The sequence below is a fragment of the Aythya fuligula genome, chromosome 11 (assembly GCF_009819795.1).
Source record: "Aythya fuligula isolate bAytFul2 chromosome 11, bAytFul2.pri, whole genome shotgun sequence".
In the NCBI taxonomy this organism is placed as follows: Eukaryota; Metazoa; Chordata; class Aves; order Anseriformes; family Anatidae; genus Aythya; species Aythya fuligula.
The window spans coordinates 1,224,150-1,245,012 of record NC_045569.1 but is presented as its reverse complement, the minus strand read 5'-3'; the positions used below and the strand labels follow the sequence as shown (position 1 = coordinate 1,245,012).

Below are 20,863 nucleotides of genomic sequence, written 5' to 3'. Positions count from 1 at the left end.
ATCTGTGGAACCTGCAGTAAACATTCATCCAGGTCTCCAAACCACCATGCAGTTTGGCATAGTTACTTGCCTCAACTTCAAGAAAGTAGCATGGCTGTTTTAGCTGTGTTTTTGTAGCTTGTATAAATGAGATTTCTTTACCCTGAGGTTATTGTTCTCTCCAGGTAGGGAAAAACACTAAAAAACAAAAACACAACAAGAAACAAAATCACAAAAAAAGTATGCAGCTTTATCTTCTTCTTTATAAAAGCCAACCATTGTTTCACATGGAATAGTAGAGGAAAATGCATACTTGTGTGAACAAACCTTAAGAACTGTGTTTTTCCCCATCCACTGAAGAAGACTGTTTTTTTCAAGTATCTCGGGCAAAACAAACTTTTGTTTAAAACTTCCCATTACCTAGGAGTTTTGTAAAGTCTGGACATTGCCCAGCATTGATGCTGCAGCCAGAAAACTGGATGAGCAGCTGCTTCCACAATTGGCCTGTTGCTGTTCCCCTGCCAAGCCAGGGAGCTGCCAGCTTTCTGCCTGCTGGATGCTTGTGGTCTCTGATCTCAGCCCTACTCCAGCATCCTTGTTACCCAGCTTAAAGCAGTAAAATGTAGTGCCACAGGGCCAGTTTTCTTTGTTCCATGTACCTCTGGGAAGAATTATACAGAAAGCACTATTGTACATTGCCCCTCAGTTTAATACTACACAGCATTATCATTGCAAGTTTACTCAAATCTTTTGACTTAAGTGATTCTTACTCATAATGAAATATAAATAAGTCAATGTTTGTTTTTTACAAAAAGGAGTGAAGATAGGAAGGGAGTACAGCCCTTTCGTCTCTGCTGGAAATATGAGAAAATCTTTTCCTTTTCCCTGACTGAGATAGGACACTCTATCCCATAGCTTTCCTTTACTGGGATGGAAGGAGTCTCTCCCTCATCAGAGCGTTCCCATCAGAGCCTCTCCTGTCAGAGGCAATAATGGTCCTTTTTAAAATCAGATGGAATTTGGGTGCTTTGCTGGGGGGGCTGTAGGGAGACCTCATGTAATTTTGCAACTAACTTCTCTAAGTGAAAACTGCCAAAGTTAGACTAACAACTTTTTCTCTATGCAGATCTGAGAGTGAGTTACTGCTTTACCAAATTTGAAGATGGAAAATGTTCTGTGCCGAAGTCCCGAAACCACTCCAAACAAGAGTGTTGCTGTGCCTTGAAAGGACAAGGGTGGGGAGATCCCTGTGAACTCTGCCCAGAGGAAGCAGATGGTGTGTTCTTGACTAGGTGACCTTAGTATCATGATAGCCTTTCAGAACTGAAAGAAGATTGTGATTCTTATAAGAAGGAATTAAGAAAAATATTTTTCCAGAGGTTGCCATTGCTATCTCTAAAGTAGATGCCTTTGAGGTCTCAAAAAGCATCTCTCAACCATATTCCATGTTTCCTTATAGGTTTGTTAGTATAATTAGTTGGTGAGTATTTTGCTCTGGAGGTGTCACATACTGCAGTAGGAAGGTAGGAGGCTGTATGTGGAAATACCTGCAAGATGCAAATGGAATTCATCTAATTACAAGTACAGGAAGGGGTGCCATAAAGATGAAATCTAAATTGCAAACAAACAATACAAACAAACAAACAAAAAACACAATAGAATTAGCTCCTCATCTGAACCACCATGTTAAATTTTGTGACTTCATGTTATTATTTAAAAAAAAAAAAAAAATCTGTTTGGCAATCTTTTCAATGTGAATGACTTGCAAAAATAGCAGAGAATGACAAAACGGAGGCCCTTATGAAGGAAAGCCTTCCTGGACTGTTGCTAAAGAAATACTTTCTTTTGTGAGTATCCTCTGTAAGACTGTGAGTAACTAAGCGTCAAACAACTCAACAGGCCTTTGTACCATCGTAGTGCAATTTGCTGAACGCACTTTAATTCATACTGACAAATGCGGTTAACAGCATTACTAGTTTCAGGAATACATTAATACAGTTCATTTCATTAATATGTCATGTAGATGTTTTGCAGACAATCCACACAAAAACCAAGAGAAGAAAAGAGAAAACAAATGTGCCAGTTGCAATACTCCTTCTAGGCATAATGCCTGTGCAAATCTAATTCAGTTGCCCCAGGAGCATTTGAACCAGTCAGCTGGAAAAGCATGATATACATCACAACATTTCCTTGAAGTGTCAGCACATAACGTTTTTTGCAGTCCAGGCTGCTCTCAAATGACGAGATCAAGGGCATTTTTCTTATCTTTTGAAAGAGAAATGGTATTGACATATCAGAGTGAGGGAAATTTATGTCTTGACATATTGTGGACACTGGAATTAGTTGTGTTTCCATTGTTTTGTTTTGTTTTGTTTTTAAATAAGTACTTGGTTGTTATCTTTACGTGTTCTCCACTGCATGCCATCTTATACAGGCTAGTAAACTCAAGCATATAGACAAGTCTCTTTCTGAAGGCTTGGGCAGTAGGTGGGTTTTGAGTAGCACAGGGATAAGTTTCCCAATCAGAGAGCAACAGCATGCCAGTCACTTTGTTATTTTCAGCGCAAGTGTGCTCAGCACAATTTTAGCTCAGTTTTGTTCAACCTCAGCAACAGTATGCTAATGTATTTCAACGAAAGAAAATATAACATCTGTTGTGGCTAAGATTGGATTTTACTGCTGAACTTTTTTTTTACTGCCTCTTTGCAGCCTACTGCAATTTCAAATAAAAGTTGTATCTTATGAAGAGTTCTGAGCATGGTTAGTAGTGAATAGATGCTCAGCAGTGTATTGAGATGATTTGAATTACAGGCATGTGTCCATCCATCTGCTGAAGATACAGTTTAGAGAAGAGAGGTAGAAAGCTAGTTTCAATTTGAAAGACTTGTTGTTTTTTTTTGTGTGTGTGCATGTCTGGCCCAAAAGTAGTTTATGAATCTGAAGAGCCTTTGTGATTACAAAATCCTCATTGTAATTTGGTCCAAAAGAGTGGAAATGTATGATTTCTTGTTTACTGTAAGGCCCAGAATATATTAGGCGATTTGCATAGGTAAGGAACTACATGCCATATGCAACAAAAAAATTGGGAACAACTCATTCTCTAAAGATTTACATCATCTTTAAATCTTCAAAAACTGCACAGAAAACCTTGTGGATTTAGAAACTGGGTGGTAACTTCACTCTAAGCTGAACCCAGAAATTATACTCTTAGCCTACTTATAAAAAAGACTATTGCTACTAACTAGTGACTACAAATGAGATTGTATTTTGTTCAGAAAATGTAGGAAGTCTTCAATTTACAATAAAAATGAATGCAGTCACTGTTATTGATACTTTTAAAGTGGAAATATTGCGTTACTTTACTCCTTAAAGCAAGTTGAACGATGCTGATTATTCACAGAATTTTACATATATACATACTGGAGATCAGGTGGAATGTAAAGTAAGCATACAGTTTTCACATTAATATAAGACTAAAGTAAATTATGCATTTTAAATTGTACATACTAAATTTCTGGATCTGACCATGAGAAGGATGACTTGGTATGAGTGATTGCATAGCTTATGGCTAATGCTGATCTCCAAGACAGAATTTATCATGTGCTTTGAACTTTTTTTTTTTTTCTTTCCATTGCACAGAGGCATTCAGACAGATTTGTCCATTTGGAATAGGCATCCTTGTTGGACCTGGTGATGCAAGACTGGGTAAGTGCCTGAACTGCTAATGCTGTTGTATCAATATGACATTTTATACCCAAAATCCGTTCTCAGTTTAAATTGAGAATAACATCTCTGCAACTATTTCCAAATACACAAATTTTGGAAACTTCTATAATTCTTCTCATTTATTTATACTAATTTTAAATTCAAGCCTGAATATGTCCTATGTCAGAAATTTAACTTTTAACTTTTTTTTTTTTTTTTTTTTTTTAACTAGAGTTAAAAAACCTTTGGCTTTTTAATTTAAGCTGAGCAAATTTACTAGGAAACTTCTGTGAATGATTCTAGATTCTGTGAATCTAGAGAATGGATCACATAGCATACCTGCCTTTTCTTAAAGAATATGGGTAGCCTGTTCAGAGGCCCCAGAAGTACAAACCACAGTTTCCCAAATGCCATCAGTACATTCTGTTCTCACCCAACACATTTCAGCCTCCCTGGCAAAAATTTTCATTTAAGGAGCAGTGGATGACCACTATTTTTCATATGTACTCCTCTCCCTATGCCTTTCCTCCCCAGACAATTTTTTTATATGATGTTTAGAATGAATTTCTTTTTTGTACTCTGAAAGCCAGCCTGTAAGTTGAATTCTTTGCTCTCATCCTAGTAAATCAAAATTCAAATATTTGTATTTTTGTTGTGATCTCAGGAATATTTCTTGCCAAAACAACATTGTTCTTTGGGAGAAGTCTAAAACCACATGAAGTAAACTGCTCTTAATGTGTTGTTTGTATTTCTGGTTCAGATGTGGATGAGTGCCTTGATCCAGATAACTGTAAATTTGGGCAGTGTATCAACACAGATGGGTCTTTCCGCTGTGAATGTCCATATGGTTACATCCTACAGGAAACTCAATGTGTGGGTAAGTACAGCTGGTTCATCTTCCATTTTAAAGAATCTGCTGAGTTGTTAAGCATTAAAGACATAACGGAGATACATTATTCTAACATAGAGTTTCCATCCCTGCTGATGTTCAAAACCTGACTAGGCAGGGGCTGTGCAACCTGTTCCAAGTAGGTCTTCCACTGGATGGGGGTTTGGCCAAGAAAACCTCCAGTGTTCTCAAATTATGACAGAATTCTGTGACTGTAATGCAGTAACTTAAGTGAGTTCTTGGATTTTGTATTTTTTTTTGGTTGCATATTGATGACATAGAGTTTTATACCTTATACTTGAGAATAACTGTGTATTCTTGCCTGGATTTAATTGCTTGCAGATACTGATGAATGTGCTGTTGGAAATCCGTGCGGAAATGGAACTTGCAGGAATGTAGTGGGAGGTTTTGAATGCACCTGTGTTGATGGATTTGAGCCTGGACCAATGATGACGTGTGAAGGTGAGACTCCTACATGTTAAGGACAGTCATTGCAGTTGTGTGCTGAAACAGTTTCCTGATTTCAGAAACAACTGACGAGAGTAAAGCAGCTTAAAAAGTAAAATACAGCCGTTTGGAGCAATGTGTCTTTATCTGAAAAGGGAAAGCAAGTTCCTCCTTCCCGTACTCACCTTGAACTGAACCTTTTTCTTATTGGAGATTGGGTGAACAGGCTTTCAGGTGTTATCTACTAAACGATCACCCAGAAGGGAGCATCTGGGAGTATGGTCTCTCCAGAACAGTCCCCAGAAATGCTGTTTACTGTTTCTATGGGTTTTGCTCACCTCCCAGGTGGCCCTTGAGTAAAGAGAGACTGTCAGTGACTTCTGAAATGTTAAGCAAAAGTGAAAGTAGAAAATGGACTGCTTGTTTGTTGTTGTTGTTTGTTTGTTTTTAAGGAAAGAAAGGGAGCAAACAGACAGTGTAAACACAGTACCATATAAAATTACTATGGTACCCCTACATTGAATATTTTTTGTACTTTGGTCTCTCATTTCAGACATAAAAAAGTGAAAGTGCACAAAGAAGGGAGGAATAAGGAAGATCAGGGTTATAGAAGGAGCACACAGAAAATTAGTTAGACTAGAATATTTCAGTGTGGTAAATATGATTAAATGATTTATAATTGTAAAGCCACAACTGGTGAAGGTACCAGAACTAGAAGGAACATGTTAGACAAACCAAAGAAAACATTTTTGTATGCATAGTACTTATTTAAGTAGTGGAACTCTGCTGCAGAGCATTAGTGAAGCCTCAAGTATAAATTGATCCTGAAAGAGTTTGCACAAATTTGTGTGGTAATCCATCAATGGAAATTAAACTTGATAGTATGGATGTGGATTTTGGCTGTGGAAGTCCTTAAACTGGGAGGCTGTATCAGGGGAAAGATCTCTGCATACATGGTATGAGTTTTATTTTCAATACTCTTCCCCTCCCATTATAGTCAGAGAGAAGAATGTCCTAGGACATTCTGACACTGTCATCTGACCTGACACAGCTGTTCTTAAATTATCTGCCACAATCTAGTTGTTTGCAAGCTCATACAAAAGAACGCTTCTATCTTTATGTCAGCTCATGTTAGTTTTATATACAGTTAGAGCTTCATTCACTTCCCTGTGGAACTTGGTTCAAAGCTCAAATTGCAGAGGAGGAGTTAGCAAGTGCATAAACATTGTTATGTAGCAGTAATTAGTAGCCCAGAGCATATGTAAATGCACTTCAAAATCATGTTTCTAGTGAGAATATTGTTTTATGGAATTCAGTGTATGAAGAATTTGAAATAGTGAATCTAGAATTTAAAAATAACCAGTCATAAAAATTGAGCCTAGAAGCGGAAAAGATGCAATTTTAAGTTAGATGGTATTTTGGCAGCAGAGATCTGGAAATTATTTCTATAGGCTGCTTGCTATTGAAGATATTGAAACTTCAGGTATCTTTTAAACATCCTAGCATGTCTGGTGCCTGCTTCTCTACAGAAATGAGTAGAAATGTGGGTCCTCAACAATTAAAATTTAGCCCTTGCTAAACGGAGTTCTGTGGTATTGCCGATAAATAAAGCCTACATGTTCAAGTCTGCTGCATATTGCAAAAGCATGTTTTCACTTCATGTGGCCTTTGCTGCTCTGAATCTAGATGTCAACGAGTGCATTCAGAACCCTCTGCTCTGTGCTTTCCGCTGTGTGAACACTTACGGATCCTATGAGTGCAAGTGCCCTGCGGGGTACGTTCTGCGAGAAGACCGGAGAATGTGCAGAGGTAAAACTCCTACCAGATTCTCACAGTTGCAAGATAATGATTTTAAGTTCCTGCAGGGGTAGGGCCCTGACTCACTGCAGTAGTGGTACAGAGTTTTAACCTCAGGAACTAACTAAGTCAGAAGGAATTTGGGATGAAGTTCTATGGCTTGCAGTTTGCATTACACAGTTGATTGTATCAGCCCTATCCTGCCTGAAATCTTATACATCTACATAAAGTGAGGTCACTTCAGATGATATGGATTTGTCTTGCCCCAGTAAAAAGGGCATGTGGGAGAACTGAATTTGGTCTGTACTACATCTTGTATATAGTTTTGCATAATAAAAGTGTGTGTAGAATTTGATTAGAATTAAAATTCCAAAGTCAGTATTTACTATTGTGAATTTTCAGGAGCATCTATTTATACTATAATGTCTAAACCTTGTGTTTTAGATCAGGATGAGTGTGAAGAAGGCATTCATGACTGTGACTCAAAACAGATGGAGTGCAAAAACCTAATAGGTACCTATATGTGTATCTGTGGACCAGGTTATCAGCGCAGACCAGATGGGGAAGGCTGTGTAGGTAAGTGTGAAGCATTGAAGCTCTTGATACAGACAGTTCCTCAGCAGAGCAGATGATTTTGGATTTAACAAAGTATTAAAGAACCCAAGAGAAGAATTATGAAACTACTTGCGTAGTGGATCCACCAGTAGTGGATTGCGTAGTGGATCCACCAGTGCCATATGTGTCCCTTTACTGTTCAGGTGTTCACACATCTGGGCAGTAAGTAGGAAATTTGGATTTCCTACTTACTGCTGTGAGCTTGTTTATCTCTGTTAATGAGTGTAGATCCTGAATTAGTTTAAAACTTTGGATAGCATTAAGAAGTACAGCTATAACTGGGAACAGTTTTGAAAACCAGTGAGAAATATGTTGCAGAGAAAATTTAGTAACAAAATATATAACGTTGTGAGCTGGTCAGCTCTTTTTCCTCTGAAAATTAAATAAAGAGAATTTTTATTTAAAAAAAAATATTTATGCAAGTTTAACAATGCAGAATGCCCAGCTTAAAAACTCCATGTAAACTTCTATAACCTGCTTCAATCCAGTAATAGACATGATTTTTCTCATATCATTTTGAAAACACAGATGAGAATGAATGTCAGACCAAACTTGGGATCTGTGAGAATGGCCGGTGTGTAAACACAGTGGGAGGTTACAGATGTGAATGCAATGAGGGATTCAGCGTCAGTGACAGCCAGAAAGAATGCCTTGGTAAGTCTAACAGTAACACCCTTATGAACAATCACTTCGATTGCAGAAATTCTGTTTTCTGGGAGTCACTTTATCTGTGGTTGTAAGGTGTTTTTTTTTGGCACTCAGAGGCGACCATTGGTTGAGGCTGTTTCACAGCTTAATGAGTTACTACATTTTGTGGAAGTACTCAGGAGCTTATACTTAGAAATGTAACAGTTAATAAACCTGTGTTTCAATTTACATTCCTTCTAGAAGGGGCCTTTTTAAGTAGGTGTCCTCTTGCAACTTCTTTGTTCACTTGCTAACTGCTTTGATTAGTCAGGTTGGGTTGGCTTGCTGTGCAAGCTGACTGTTCGGTGGTGTCAGTCAGCTTGGAATTGCTCTGCCTTTTCTTTAGTTCTGATTTTCAGCCAGCCCTTCTTGTCTGGGATCAAACTGAAGTGTATCTTTTTATGAGCATAATGTAACTTGTCTTCCACCTTTTGCTAAATTTCCTGTCTTCTTTGTTTCCCTTAGACATCGTGCTCTCTTTCTTACTGCTGGTAGTTTTTCACTCTCAGTTCCACAGTCCCAGGGTGAAGTATGCCCTTTCTTTTATATTTCTAACTAAATTCCTAATATCTCATGACCCTATGGAGGTCATCACCATTAGTATTCTCTGTGATGCATAATTTGTCTTCCAGACAACAGGGAAGGCTACTGCTTCACTGAAGTCTTACAAAGTATGTGTCAAATCGGATCAAGCAACAGGAACTCTGTCACCAAGTCTGAATGCTGCTGTGATGGTGGCCGAGGCTGGGGGCCAAACTGTGAGGTCTGCCCCTTCCCAGGCACTGTGGCCTTTAAGAAGCTTTGTCCTCATGGTCGAGGATATATGTCTAATGGAGCAGGTACCAATTTACCTATTAAACACCGTCTTATGCAATTTATTGAGTAGTATGTTAGAAAATCTTGCTTTTTGCATAGTTAAACATTGATTGACACACACTCAAATGGGAATTTGCATGCTCACATTTGTTTGTGCTGTAGGTACAGATTAAGAACTACTTGTGTACATGTAAGTAAAGTGATGTTTGATTTACGGAGGCTAATGTAGATCAATTCCAGTTGTTTTACTTACACTTAAAACTTGTTCATAGTGCTTGAAAGTTAGATTAATGATCCATTCCATATTTTTCTACTTAATATTTCTCCTTAATCTGGGCAATATTTCATTATTTTATGTGTTGTTTTTTTTGTGTGTTTTTTTTTTTTTTTTAATGTAGGGACTTTTTTATGTCAGATTGCAAGAATCTACTAGAACTTTACAAACTTTACAAAATCAGCTCTTCATGGTGTTCTCTTGTGAACTAACCTTCATTTAACTGCAGATATTGATGAGTGCAAGGTTATTCATGATGTCTGCCGTAATGGGGAATGCATTAATGAAAGGGGATCTTACCGTTGTCATTGCAACCTGGGCTACACTACAGACATAACTGGCACTCTTTGCATAGGTGGGTTTTTCATTATGCGGTATGTATATAAAATTTATTATGCTGTATACATATAAAGTTTATATACAAGGCATGGCTTGTGGAAGGAAATACAAAAACTTTGAAAAAATGAGGAAATTAAAATGTCTTTCCTTATGAGGTTTGGAGCATTTCAAAAAGCATCATGAATGTTGTTTGTCACAGTGGAGATATGTTTTTGCTTATTTCAGACCTGAATGAATGTAACGAGTCCCCCAAACCTTGCAATTTCATCTGCAAAAACACAGAGGGGAGCTTCCAGTGTTCATGTCCAAAAGGGTACATCCTTCAAGAAGATGGGAGAAGCTGCAAAGGTATATAAAAAACAAAACAAAAAAAAAAAAACACAAAACCTGCAGAAATTCATACCAATCCAAAAAAAAAATAAATAGTGTAAATAGCTTGTGCAGAATGGAGCTGGTGTTTCAGGTACTTTTTGTTAACTTGGATGAACATTGGAACCACAGGCATTTTGCAGGTTGGTAGTAGTCAATCTTTAAAGACTTCTGAACCAATGATATAAATGATTGGTCTTATGTTGGTAAGCATATTGATTTAAGCCATGTTTTTCAATGATAAATATATCTTTATGACTGCTAATTATAATAATTCTAATGATCTGCAGTTCAAAGATGGATGTGGTTTGTAGTGCATTGTCTAGCATCAACAGAGTTTTAACCAACCACCTCTGCAGCAGGCTGAATAGGGGACAATGTTGCAGGAGAGATTTTGAAATGCTCATTATATTTTAATTTATTTCTGTATCTTGTTACCAAAGCTCTGACTGAAACCACACAAGTTTGAGCAGCAATTCTAAACTTGGCGTGGGAAATGACAGTATACTTTGTCATTAGTATTTAAATATTTCTTTTGGAGTTATAGCAGGCTTCAGTGCAATACTTTTGTGCAATCATTTTGCAATCTGCCACTGCTTTTGATCAAGACTGTGACTTTGCATTTGTTGACTGTATCTAGAGCAGGCATTTAACATATAATAGCACCTTTCAGGCAGATGAGAGTGGTGTCTGTAGTCCTGCATTATCGCAAATATTAGCATAGCTCTGAAATCCCATCATAACATGTGGGGTTCCGCGTAAGAGGTACTGGAAGCCAGCTTGAAAAGTGAGGTGTGGATTCAAAAGCCTTTATTTGATACTTTATTTATTTGCAATCTCTTCTAAGTCCAACTGAACTGTCACATCCTTGCCAGGGAACATAAATGAAAGATATTTGCTTGTTTTTTAGATCTTGATGAATGTGCTACAAAGCAGCACAACTGCCAGTTCCTTTGTGTCAACACTATTGGGGGTTTTACTTGTAAATGTCCTCCTGGATTCACTCAGCACCATACAGCCTGCATTGGTAAGTGATGTGAGAATGTAGACACAGATTTGGGATTTCTTACTGTTTCTTATTCCAGAAGCAAAGTAGCAAGAAGACGAAATAAGCTTCCTGGGAAACCAAATGGAAACAGGCCAGATTCTGATCCCAGGCCCACAGAACAGAGGTGGAGGTCCTCCCTACCTTCCTTTGTTTTCTTAAACCATGTCTTTGAATTTTGCACTTGTGGGAGAACTAGACAGTAAGACCACTGATTTGTAATTTTTGCCTTAGCCTTTCTTACCCAAGGAGCAATAAAAATTAAAAATCAGTTCTTTTCCTGTAGTTAATTGCAGGCCCACATTAGACATCACGTTGAGGCTCCTTTAAAAAATAAGCATGAAACATTTGTTTCTATAGTCCTCCTTTAAATAGTTACACGTTAGGTCCGTGGAAATGCCTCATGTCAAAGTAACATTTAGGCTTTGTTTTCCTTCAGATAATAATGAATGTGCTACTGAAATCAACCTGTGTGGGGCGAAGGGTATTTGCCAGAATACACCAGGAAGTTTTGTTTGTGAATGTCAACGTGGCTTCTCACTAGATCAAACTGGGCTTAGCTGTGAAGGTAGGTACAACACATTTAACTTGATCTTGTCTTGTTTTCCTTCATCTTCTTTTATCCTACTATTATCCAAGGAGGGACATACAGAGTAAGCACCAAAACCTACAGGGTAAGCATGTGCAGACTGAAGAGAGGGTGGGGTATCCAAGTTTATAACAATTTCCCCTAATGGGCCTGAATAAATAGATATATTGCAGGATGCTAGAGAGCTGATATCTTCTGAGGAGACTTCAATTTAGTCTGGAATGTTTTAGTTTAAGAACCATAAGTTCAGTGAACTTCTGTTGAATCCTGCCTGGATTTCTGAGGGGCTCACCAAGGACAGGAAGTCTTGCATCTCCAAGGTGACCTGCTGAGAAGAGTTCAAGGGCTGGTGGCTATATTTTTCTGGGTCCCTCGAGCCTTTTACAGGAACAGGGTTTTGTTTGCTTTGAAAAAAGATATCCTGGGATTCCTGGGTTTGCTTAGGGAAAAGCAAGGAATTCTTTGCTGTGGAGATTAGGACCCTTAGGAAGGCCTTGTTGGTCTCACATACAAATGGCTTTCTTCTCTCTGCTCAACAGCAGAATGCAGTAGCTATGAAAATTGTGGCTGTATTTAATCTTTGGGTGGTTTTCTGCCCTAATTTACTTGATGTGGAGCTACAAACCCAAACCTGAAAGGCCTGAAGTGAGTTCGTGTGCTGGTCAGGGTTTTTGGAAGATCCTTGAATATACCTATACATATACACAATTATTTGTAACATACTTTTCAAATATAGAATAATTTGAGCTTTTCTCCCATAATTCAGAATGTATCTCACCTTTTTAGATGTTGATGAATGTGATGGAAACCACCGGTGTCAGCATGGCTGCCAAAATATAATTGGAGGATACAGGTGTAGCTGTCCGCAAGGATATCTCCAGCATTACCAATGGAACCAATGTGTTGGCAAGTCACTTTTTAAAATTCATACATAGAAATACATGTTACCTTTGTTAGCAGCATGTGAAGGGCAGTAGGACATTGAATGGGCCTCATACAAGTTCATCTTATGTAGGTAGCTGGAGATGTGTTTGACCTCTTTGAGAACAAAGAGCTCTGTAACTCTTTGTTTGGCTTTCTTTGCTTTCAGAAACATAAAAATGCCGTAGCTTGTTAGCACTGTGGTGCTCTAGGGAGGTCTCTGCTTCTCATTATGCTTACCAAAATTCCTGACATTTTATGCAGCCCTTGCTGTGATGTTTGCTTGCTTGTGCTCCAGCACTTAATGCCTATTACATACAAAAGAACAAGCGGGGAGTACAAACATAGGGTGGCCTTGAATAATAATTAAATTAGCAGAGCTTAGGGTCAAATTAGAATCTAATAATTGTCATGAGAAAAAAAAATATCAAATAAGCCTGTAATAAAGAACCTGCATTTTTAGTACTACTGATTCTGACTGTTGGAGGACATTGTGTAATGTGAAAAAGTGCAGCTTTTTAGTTTTGCAAGTCATCTTTGCTGTTTCGACGTCTTCTTGGGTGACAGCATTTAACTACGTGTATTTCCAGCCTGGTTTCCAGACCAGGCCCACGCTTTTATTCTGTTTTTTGAGACTATTGACTACTGTTTAGATTTCATACAAGGATTATCGGTTTCAAAATGCAAAGACAGAAGGGCTTCAACCTTTGTGCAACAAATACTAATCACCAGACTTCACTAGGGAAAGTTAGGTTGGGTGCCACAAATGGGGACAGACTTGGCTAGTACTTCCACCTTCTTGGACACAGGGTAGTCCAGGCAGAAACCCAGCATTGTAGGGCAAGAGGTTTGGTTTCCTTGTGTGCTCATGGCACCTCTCCTTCCTGCTGGAGCTGAGCGTGACAGAGCTGCATGTGTTGGAGCACAGAGCACCAGAGAGGAAGGCTGGCACCTGATGGCACAGCTAGCACAGAGTCCAAGGCTCCTGTACATTTTTTTTTTCCTTTTTACATGTTTTTTTTCTTCCACCGGTCACCCAAAATACTGGAACTAGAGTTGGTAGTGTCCACACTCCAGCTGTTGTAGAGTATGTCTTTTGGTGCAGCAACACTCTGGCACAAACAAGTGCTTATGGTGTGCTTCATTGCCATGGATTCAGCTGTGTTAGGTATGATATTGAGACATCACTCTACCTTAATGTCAAAGCTCCTCTGGGCTTTGGTGATACAGAATGCAGCCCCAGGTTGCAATATATTGAGTTTTCCACATGTTCAAATCATAACATCTGTAATTTTATGTGCTTAAAATACTTATCAAGATCTCCTGCGCATATCACAGGGGAAAAATTCATGTAATAGGTTTTTCTGTGACACTTCTTTCCTATTACTTGGCAATCCCACTTCTGCAGACAGTTTGTGTCTTTTTAAATTTATTTAATAAAGTATTCAGGGACTTCTGATGTTGCTGCAACACAGACTTAGATAATCACTGAAGAATGCTTTGGTTCCTCCCATGCCTCGTGCTGTGTGTGACTGCATTCTCTGCTCAGGCAGTTCTGTAATCACACTGCAAAAAGTAAAGGCACTGCTTTTAAACAAAGAAAGAACAGCCACATTGTTTGGGAAGAGACAATGATGCTCTGAATTAGTACTTCCATCTCATGTGGATGCTCAGGTCAGAAATGCTGCTCTGGGCTTGATGTTTTTATCTATGCAGTGTCCAGATGACATTTCTTATGCATGTGTACACGCACCCAAGCATGTGCAGTTGCTTTATCACAGAAAATGGAGAACAATAGCATTCAGAACATTTCAAAGCGATTTTGCCACATCAGAGACCAACTGCATTTAACAAATCATCCATTTACAGTAAGCAAGCCTGAGCCGACCTCAAACTCCTACAGTGCCACACTTGGAAAGTTTGGAAAAGTGTTGTCTCACTGTGGCAGTCCTTTGTATCTTCAGCTGCTTTTATTTTTACTTTACTACTAGTTCCTGCACTTCACCTGTACTTAACTGCATGTAGGGAGGGATTTTCAGTGCCTGGAAAAGGTGTCAGAGCCCAGTTCCCTACTCTTCCCTTTAATGCTGAATAGAATTATCAGCATGTGATTACTAGACCAGAGTGTCACCTGTACAATGTTTTATCCTTCTCAATTGTTTCTGGAACAAAAAAGTTCCCTCCTCTGCTTCTCCACTCAGCACCAGCAGACGTGGCATGACGCATCTAGAGCAGCCCAGCTGTTGGGTTGTGTGGCTGTAGTCAGGGTGAGGCCGAGCCCTGTCCTCCCTTCCTTTCTGCACATCTCACGGGGCAGCAGGTTTAGCAAGTCGAGCACAGCCTTTCTGAAGGGGTAGCTTGGGCTGGGCCTGAGAAACAGTTAACATAGTATGTTCTGCTTCCTTTCCAGATGAAAATGAATGTCTCAGTGCACACATTTGTGGAGGAGCATCTTGCCACAATACTTTGGGAAGCTATAAATGTATGTGCCCTACCGGATTTCAGTATGAACAGTTTAGTGGAGGTTGCCAAGATATCAATGAATGCGGTTCTGCACAAGCCCCATGCAGTTATGGTTGTTCAAATACTGAAGGTGGCTATGTCTGTGGATGTCCACCTGGTTACTTCAGAATAGGACAAGGGTAAGGGATTCTCATTTTAACCTAACAGACATAAAGGAGACATAACTCTCTCCCTTCTCTGTGGTGTGGCGCAGCAGAACCAGCGGGTTGTCACCACTGAAAGGTCGACAAGGTCGTGGAGGTGTTCAGGAGACGGATCCACCTGCCTGTTTTAGAGATGGGGGAGGGGAGAGCTAACAGAGAGAAGGGAGCTGTATGGGTTTAGTGTTTAAGGAAATTTCTCACAATTACAAAGTTCAATAATCTCTTTTAAACTACTGTTTTCACCTCTCTCCTACGTAGCCCAGCAGCTAGACAAGCTACCTGAGCTTGCCCCTTGGAAGCTCACACCTCTCACCATGATTTGTGGTGTACACTTGTCTCTTTAAAAACAAACAAGCCCACCCCATCCCCCTCCAAATCCAAAGACAAATGATGTTATACAGGAGGTTTCACCTACTGATTGGAACAACAATTTTGTATGCTCTTATATTCCTGCATGTTCCATATTCTTATCTGTGTTCCATATTAATTATTTTTTAAATAAATGTTTCCCTTATCAAGGAAACCAATTTTCACTTGCCCCAGTGGGAGTGTTAGGGCTGTGCATCATGTAGGACCAAGCACTCAAATGCAGAAAGACTGTGGCTTAAATTTTAGAGGTGACTCAAAGTTTGGGATACTCAGTTGGCCTGGAAGACCCCAATTCTCAGATTTTTCAGCACTTTCTGAAAATTGGTCTGTTTTAATGTGTTTCAGGTTGGGTGACAGAAATAACTAAGAACTTCTCAGAGCCTAAACCTGAGTTTTTAAAACTGTTTAATATTGGCAGGTCTCTCTTAGGCAAAGCCTCTTGGAGACAGAGTCTTGAAATCAAAGAGGCAGTTGCACTGTGATTCATTGAGATTTTTGCCTGTTGAATTCAGCAGAAAATTTTTCTGGGAAATGAGTGCAACATAATTGCTTATTATTTGCATTCGCAGTCCCCAAATTTAGCTTTTGATAAGATATGTCTCTCACTATAATTAATTTTGGATTTCTTCCTTCCTCAGACACTGTGTTTCTGGAGTGGGTCTAGGCAAAGGTCAAGGGCAAGAACTTTCACTCAGTGGAGAAGTAGATGACAACTCTCTCTCTCCAGAAGCTTGCTATGAATGTAAAATCAATGGCTATCCCAAGAGAGGAAGGAAGCGCAGAAGCACTAATGAAACTGCAAATGAAGCAGAGGTAATTGACCCTTTTCAGGGGGAAGGGGTTTGGTGTTATCTCGTGAAAAGCAATCTTAGAAGGACTTGGGCCAAGAAACAATCCCACAAGAAAAAAATATACCCCAAAGTAGACCAAAGAGCTGGTTTTGGACTACAGGTGTCTGGGGGGGGAGGCTGTTCTGAAATTGTTCACTGTCACTAGACTAAGGTCATCTTCTGCAACCCTCATCTTTACCTGTCACGTCAAACAGTAAAACAACCCACCCAGCTATCTATAGAGGTTAATGCACTCCCCAGCAAAGCAGGCTCTTGATGTTAGAGGATGGCAGATAGGTAAAAAAAAATAAATAAATAAAAATAATAATAAAAAAATAAAAAAAATGTGTGTGACCTTGTGGCCAGGAAGGCAGCACTGTTGTTCAGGGTGAGGACCCCACCTAGCAGGACCTGTCACCACAGGCCTTCCTGGGGCTTGTCCACACCCTTGCAGTCACTCAGGCTGGGCTGCCAGCCCACGAATGAAGCTGTCAACGGGGTCACTCGTGGTGCTCACTGCTTGTCCCAGTGGAAAGACAGGAGGCTGAGCTTCAACTGCCATCACTAGGAAGTCCCTGGGGACAGTGGCAGTTTCCATTTGCCTCTGAGTGGGTAACTGTGTGTCAGTAAAATGCTTAAAATCTATTGTGCTCACCCAGCTGTACTCTTTCCTATCTGTTTTCATTGTTTTTTTTTTTTTTAGCAACCAAAAGTTAGTGAGTGGTTTCAATGCCCACACTTATATCTGGGTGAAAACTGGTCTGCTGTGTGACAAGTGACGTGTGTTGTCTTTATATGAAGAACAAGCACCCTTTTTCATTCATCCTGTATGGAGATATTTTTCTTTAGTTCTTAGAAAACATTTCTCAAAACGGGATTAAAGTAACTCCCCCAGCTGGGGTTTGTTCTGAATTGATCACAGCAGTGAAACAATATGGCGGAGGTGGTTGTAATGCTGTTTGTTCTTCAGCTGTGCTTGCGGCACAAGTGTCCAAAGTCTGCCTGCTCCCAGCACCACCCCTCCCACTGTGAGTGCAGAAGTTGTGGCAGAGGCATGGTCCTACAATGTGTCATGTTACTGTAATCTCTCTTGAGCAAAACTCCCTGCATTACCTAAGGAGTGCCACGTTGGCTTATTTTAACTTCTTGTAATATAACGTCAGAAATTTCTGCTTGAGTCATACAGTGCAGTGTCCCACTCAGGTCACTAGACTTAAACCTTGTTCACACTAATTATACTTAGACTTTACAAACAGTAAACAGCTTGCAGAAATGTTCACAGTCATTGGACGTCCCAGTTCTTCATCCTTTCTGTGGTGACAATGACGTTAAAGGTGATGGGACCTGCCCTGATCTGGCCAGAGAAGCAGCAGGTCATGGCAGGTCTTAACTGTGTAGGAAAAAGTATGTGTCTGTGTATGCAAATGCGTGCATTCCATTCAAAATATAACCAAGAGACTCTGCACACTCTTGTAAAATGATGTCACACCATCACTACCCTGAGCTGTTGTGTGTACTCTGTTCGTGTGTGTATGCCGAAGAGCATATTTTCCACATGTGAATACAGAGGATTTGGGAGCCAGCGAGCCATTTCCATTAAGTGCTCAGTGAGTGGCTCTCTGCTAACATGGGAAGGCAGGAGAGTGCTTTTGCCCTGAAGAGTGGATACGTGACTGTACGTTATTCTGACCACTCCAAGAGTGGTTTAGACAGATGATGTTACAGAATGTCCTTTTAAAAGTTATTTCAGTAGTAACAGATGCACTGGACAAGAACTACGCACACAGGCACCTGTGAAACATTGACAAAGCCGACTAACATTGTTTGTTCTTGTGCAGGATCAGCAAGAGCCGGAGCCCCCAATCAGCCTTGCCAGCTGGGATATTGAGAAAGCAGCAGTCTTTTCTATCAACATCTCTGATCTCAGTAACAAAGATCGCATCCTGAAACTGCTTCCTGCCCTCACAACACTGACAAACCATAACCGATATTTAATTGACTCCGGAAATGAAGATGGTTTCTTTAGAATCAATAAGAAGGACGGGATAAGTTACCTTCATTTCACAAAGAAGAAGCCAGTGCCTGGAAACTATTCATTACAAATCACTAGTATTCCACTCTATAAAAAGAAGGAACTTAACCAGCTTGAAGAGAAACATGACAAAGACTACCTCAGTGGTGAGCTGGGAGATAATCTGAAAATGAAAATTCAGATATTGCTTCATTAATTCATCAACCAAAGACCAAATAATTAAACCAAAGATAGATAGGTAGGAATGAATATTCCTCCCAATCAGATTCTCCATATCATAGGTACATGAGTACATTTGTATGAATGAGCACTATTATATTATTACATAAACAAGGTACAGGATGAATACCCTAGCTCAAAACAACCACTTTCTCAGGCTTTTAACTGTAGCTGAGCTACCTTGATATGTTGAATCTTGAAAACTGGGACTTTAACCATTGGAAGTTGGCCACTGATGCTGAGACACATCATCATTTCAGCAGAGGTACAAGAATGTGCTTTCAACTGATGGACAGCTCTATTTTTGTAATTCTTAAACTTTGCTTCTCCAACTACAACTTACTAGGTCAGCCATTTATGATATCCATTTGGTGCTAGTAAATTTTCAACCTAGATTTATAAATGCACTGTAATATTTACACAACTTAGAAGCCAAAATTGCCATTATTCAGTCTAAATACTTCAATCAACCAAAGTTAGCTCAGTAGTTTATTTCAGTTATGCCTATAATACATTACATGTAAATTAAGTGTGTGTATACTGTAATCATGTTATTTTTATCAATGAAGCATTTGTAAACTAGATTAATAATACCCTTAATGTGAGGGTTTGTAATGGTGCTTATAAGACCAACTACTTGTTAACTGTATACACAAACCTGATGATAAAGTTTCTGTGACTTGCCAAAATGCACTGAGGTCAGTAGGGACCATTAAACATTCTCAAAAGTCAGATGACAATCAGTGCCATCCTACACCATGACATTATGTAATGTGTTAAGAGTACCCATAGTCATTCATATCAACAAGGGTTCAATGTCATAAATGTCACAATAAAACAGTTTTTTTTTTTAGTTTATTCTGTGGCCTTGTGTTCTTGCTAAAAGTATGATAAATTGAGTTCTTATGTTTCAGACATTTTTGGTAGGGTTGGTTGTGTATCTGTGCACAGGTGATTTCTTCTTGAAGGCATGGTGCTATCATTTGTTCATTCTTCATGCAAACGAAGAACTGAAGAAATACAGAAACCTTCACAAATCTAAGCAGCAGTGGAACTCTGTAAAATAATTGTGTGGCTCCAAAAAGTGTGTTAGAACACTTCCAATGACTTGATGTGAATAATCCTGTCAATCAGTAACTTGATTGCCAAAACGTGCAGAAGTGGATGTTAAATCATTATACAAAATAAAATAAAATAAAATAAAATAAATAAATAAATAAATAAAAAAACAAAGTTGTTTGCTAAAACTGCTTTAACTTGTTTAAAATATTCCATTCTTTTACCCCCACTTCAACAGCTGTTGTCAAATGATCCAAGACTGATTGCAAAAGGGATAATCCAATACCAAAAGCAACCACTAGTTGTAGGTGGGCTTTAATAACAAAGGAATTTTTCAGTGATGCCCATGTTCTTGTATATGCAAGTGCTGTGATGCATCTTTTAACAGCAGCAGGATGTTCTACTGAGGTTTGATGCTACAAAATCTAGGGGGGGGGAAATGAAAGTGACTGGATAGCATTGTAGTTGACAGAGGGAACATACATTAAGCTATAACAACTTTGAAAGGGACATGTACTGTAACAATTTACCCTGAGTTGTATTATTTTCTGTAATTAGATTTCAGCTGCCTTGGATTTCTTCTATAACAGATATAACTATATGGAAAGGAGCTGGTGCACAGGGTTACTTTGATATTTGTAATGGACTATGTCTGGATTTTATTTGTTAGTGTGCCAAAATCTTGAACAGTGTACTTTTTCCAAATATTGCATAACTATGGCAAAGTATAACCAGAGCTTTACAGTTGTACATGCCACTTCAGTTTCAGCAGGTTGGGAGTGTTTTCTTATGCCAGTGGCAGCGTGCAAGATTGTATGGTTTCTGGTTAAGGTTTGGGTATTTTCTCTCCAGCCCATGAACATTAAGAGGAAGCGAGAAGAGTAGTTTTAGAAAGAACTGTCAGGACTGTGTCAAGCAGAGTTAGTTTGGCATTGAAGCTACTGTATAGCACCTTATTGTGCTGAAGCCTTCAGTTGTGTTGTGTTCCAGCAGTCCCAGTGTTGTTGTCTGTGCAGTGGATCACCTTTGTTACGCTGCAGAAACAAGGGAGAATCGGAGTATCATTATTTTGTGCTCCAGGGAGGAGACCAATTTGAAGTAGTTCTATTTTTCTATCAACTAAAAGTCAATTTTCAAGTAATTCCAATATTGTGCTATAAAATATTGACAGCATCTCTTTTAGTGGTTTAAAAATGGAAGGCACACTCTTGCCTAC

At 39.2% G+C, this 20,863-nt stretch overlaps 1 protein-coding gene across 3 annotated transcripts in view; it reads left to right on the top strand.

The window, feature by feature from the left end:
• FBN1 (fibrillin 1) overlaps positions 1–19,446 on the top strand; it is a 158,618-nt gene extending 139,172 nt beyond the window's left edge. For 2 of the 3 annotated variants that reach the window (XM_032195315.1, XM_032195314.1), the window contains exons 51-66: positions 1,106–1,255; positions 3,619–3,684; positions 4,445–4,561; positions 4,916–5,035; positions 6,707–6,829; positions 7,262–7,393; positions 7,961–8,086; positions 8,752–8,958; positions 9,439–9,564; positions 9,774–9,896; positions 10,828–10,944; positions 11,402–11,530; positions 12,338–12,457; positions 14,883–15,114; positions 16,146–16,320; positions 18,176–19,446. In XM_032195315.1, the coding sequence (XP_032051206.1) occupies positions 1,106–1,255; positions 3,619–3,684; positions 4,445–4,561; positions 4,916–5,035; positions 6,707–6,829; positions 7,262–7,393; positions 7,961–8,086; positions 8,752–8,958; positions 9,439–9,564; positions 9,774–9,896; positions 10,828–10,944; positions 11,402–11,530; positions 12,338–12,457; positions 14,883–15,114; positions 16,146–16,320; positions 18,176–18,565 (2,453 nt within the window). In that variant the 3' untranslated portion in view covers positions 18,566–19,446. Of the gene's footprint in view, positions 1–1,105; positions 1,256–3,618; positions 3,685–4,444; positions 4,562–4,915; positions 5,036–6,706; positions 6,830–7,261; positions 7,394–7,960; positions 8,087–8,584; positions 8,649–8,751; positions 8,959–9,438; positions 9,565–9,773; positions 9,897–10,827; positions 10,945–11,401; positions 11,531–12,337; positions 12,458–14,882; positions 15,115–16,145; positions 16,321–18,175 lie in introns of those variants that run through there. The other variant, XM_032195317.1, reaches the window with a different exon arrangement.
• The last annotated feature ends 1,417 nt before the right edge of the window (positions 19,447–20,863 follow it).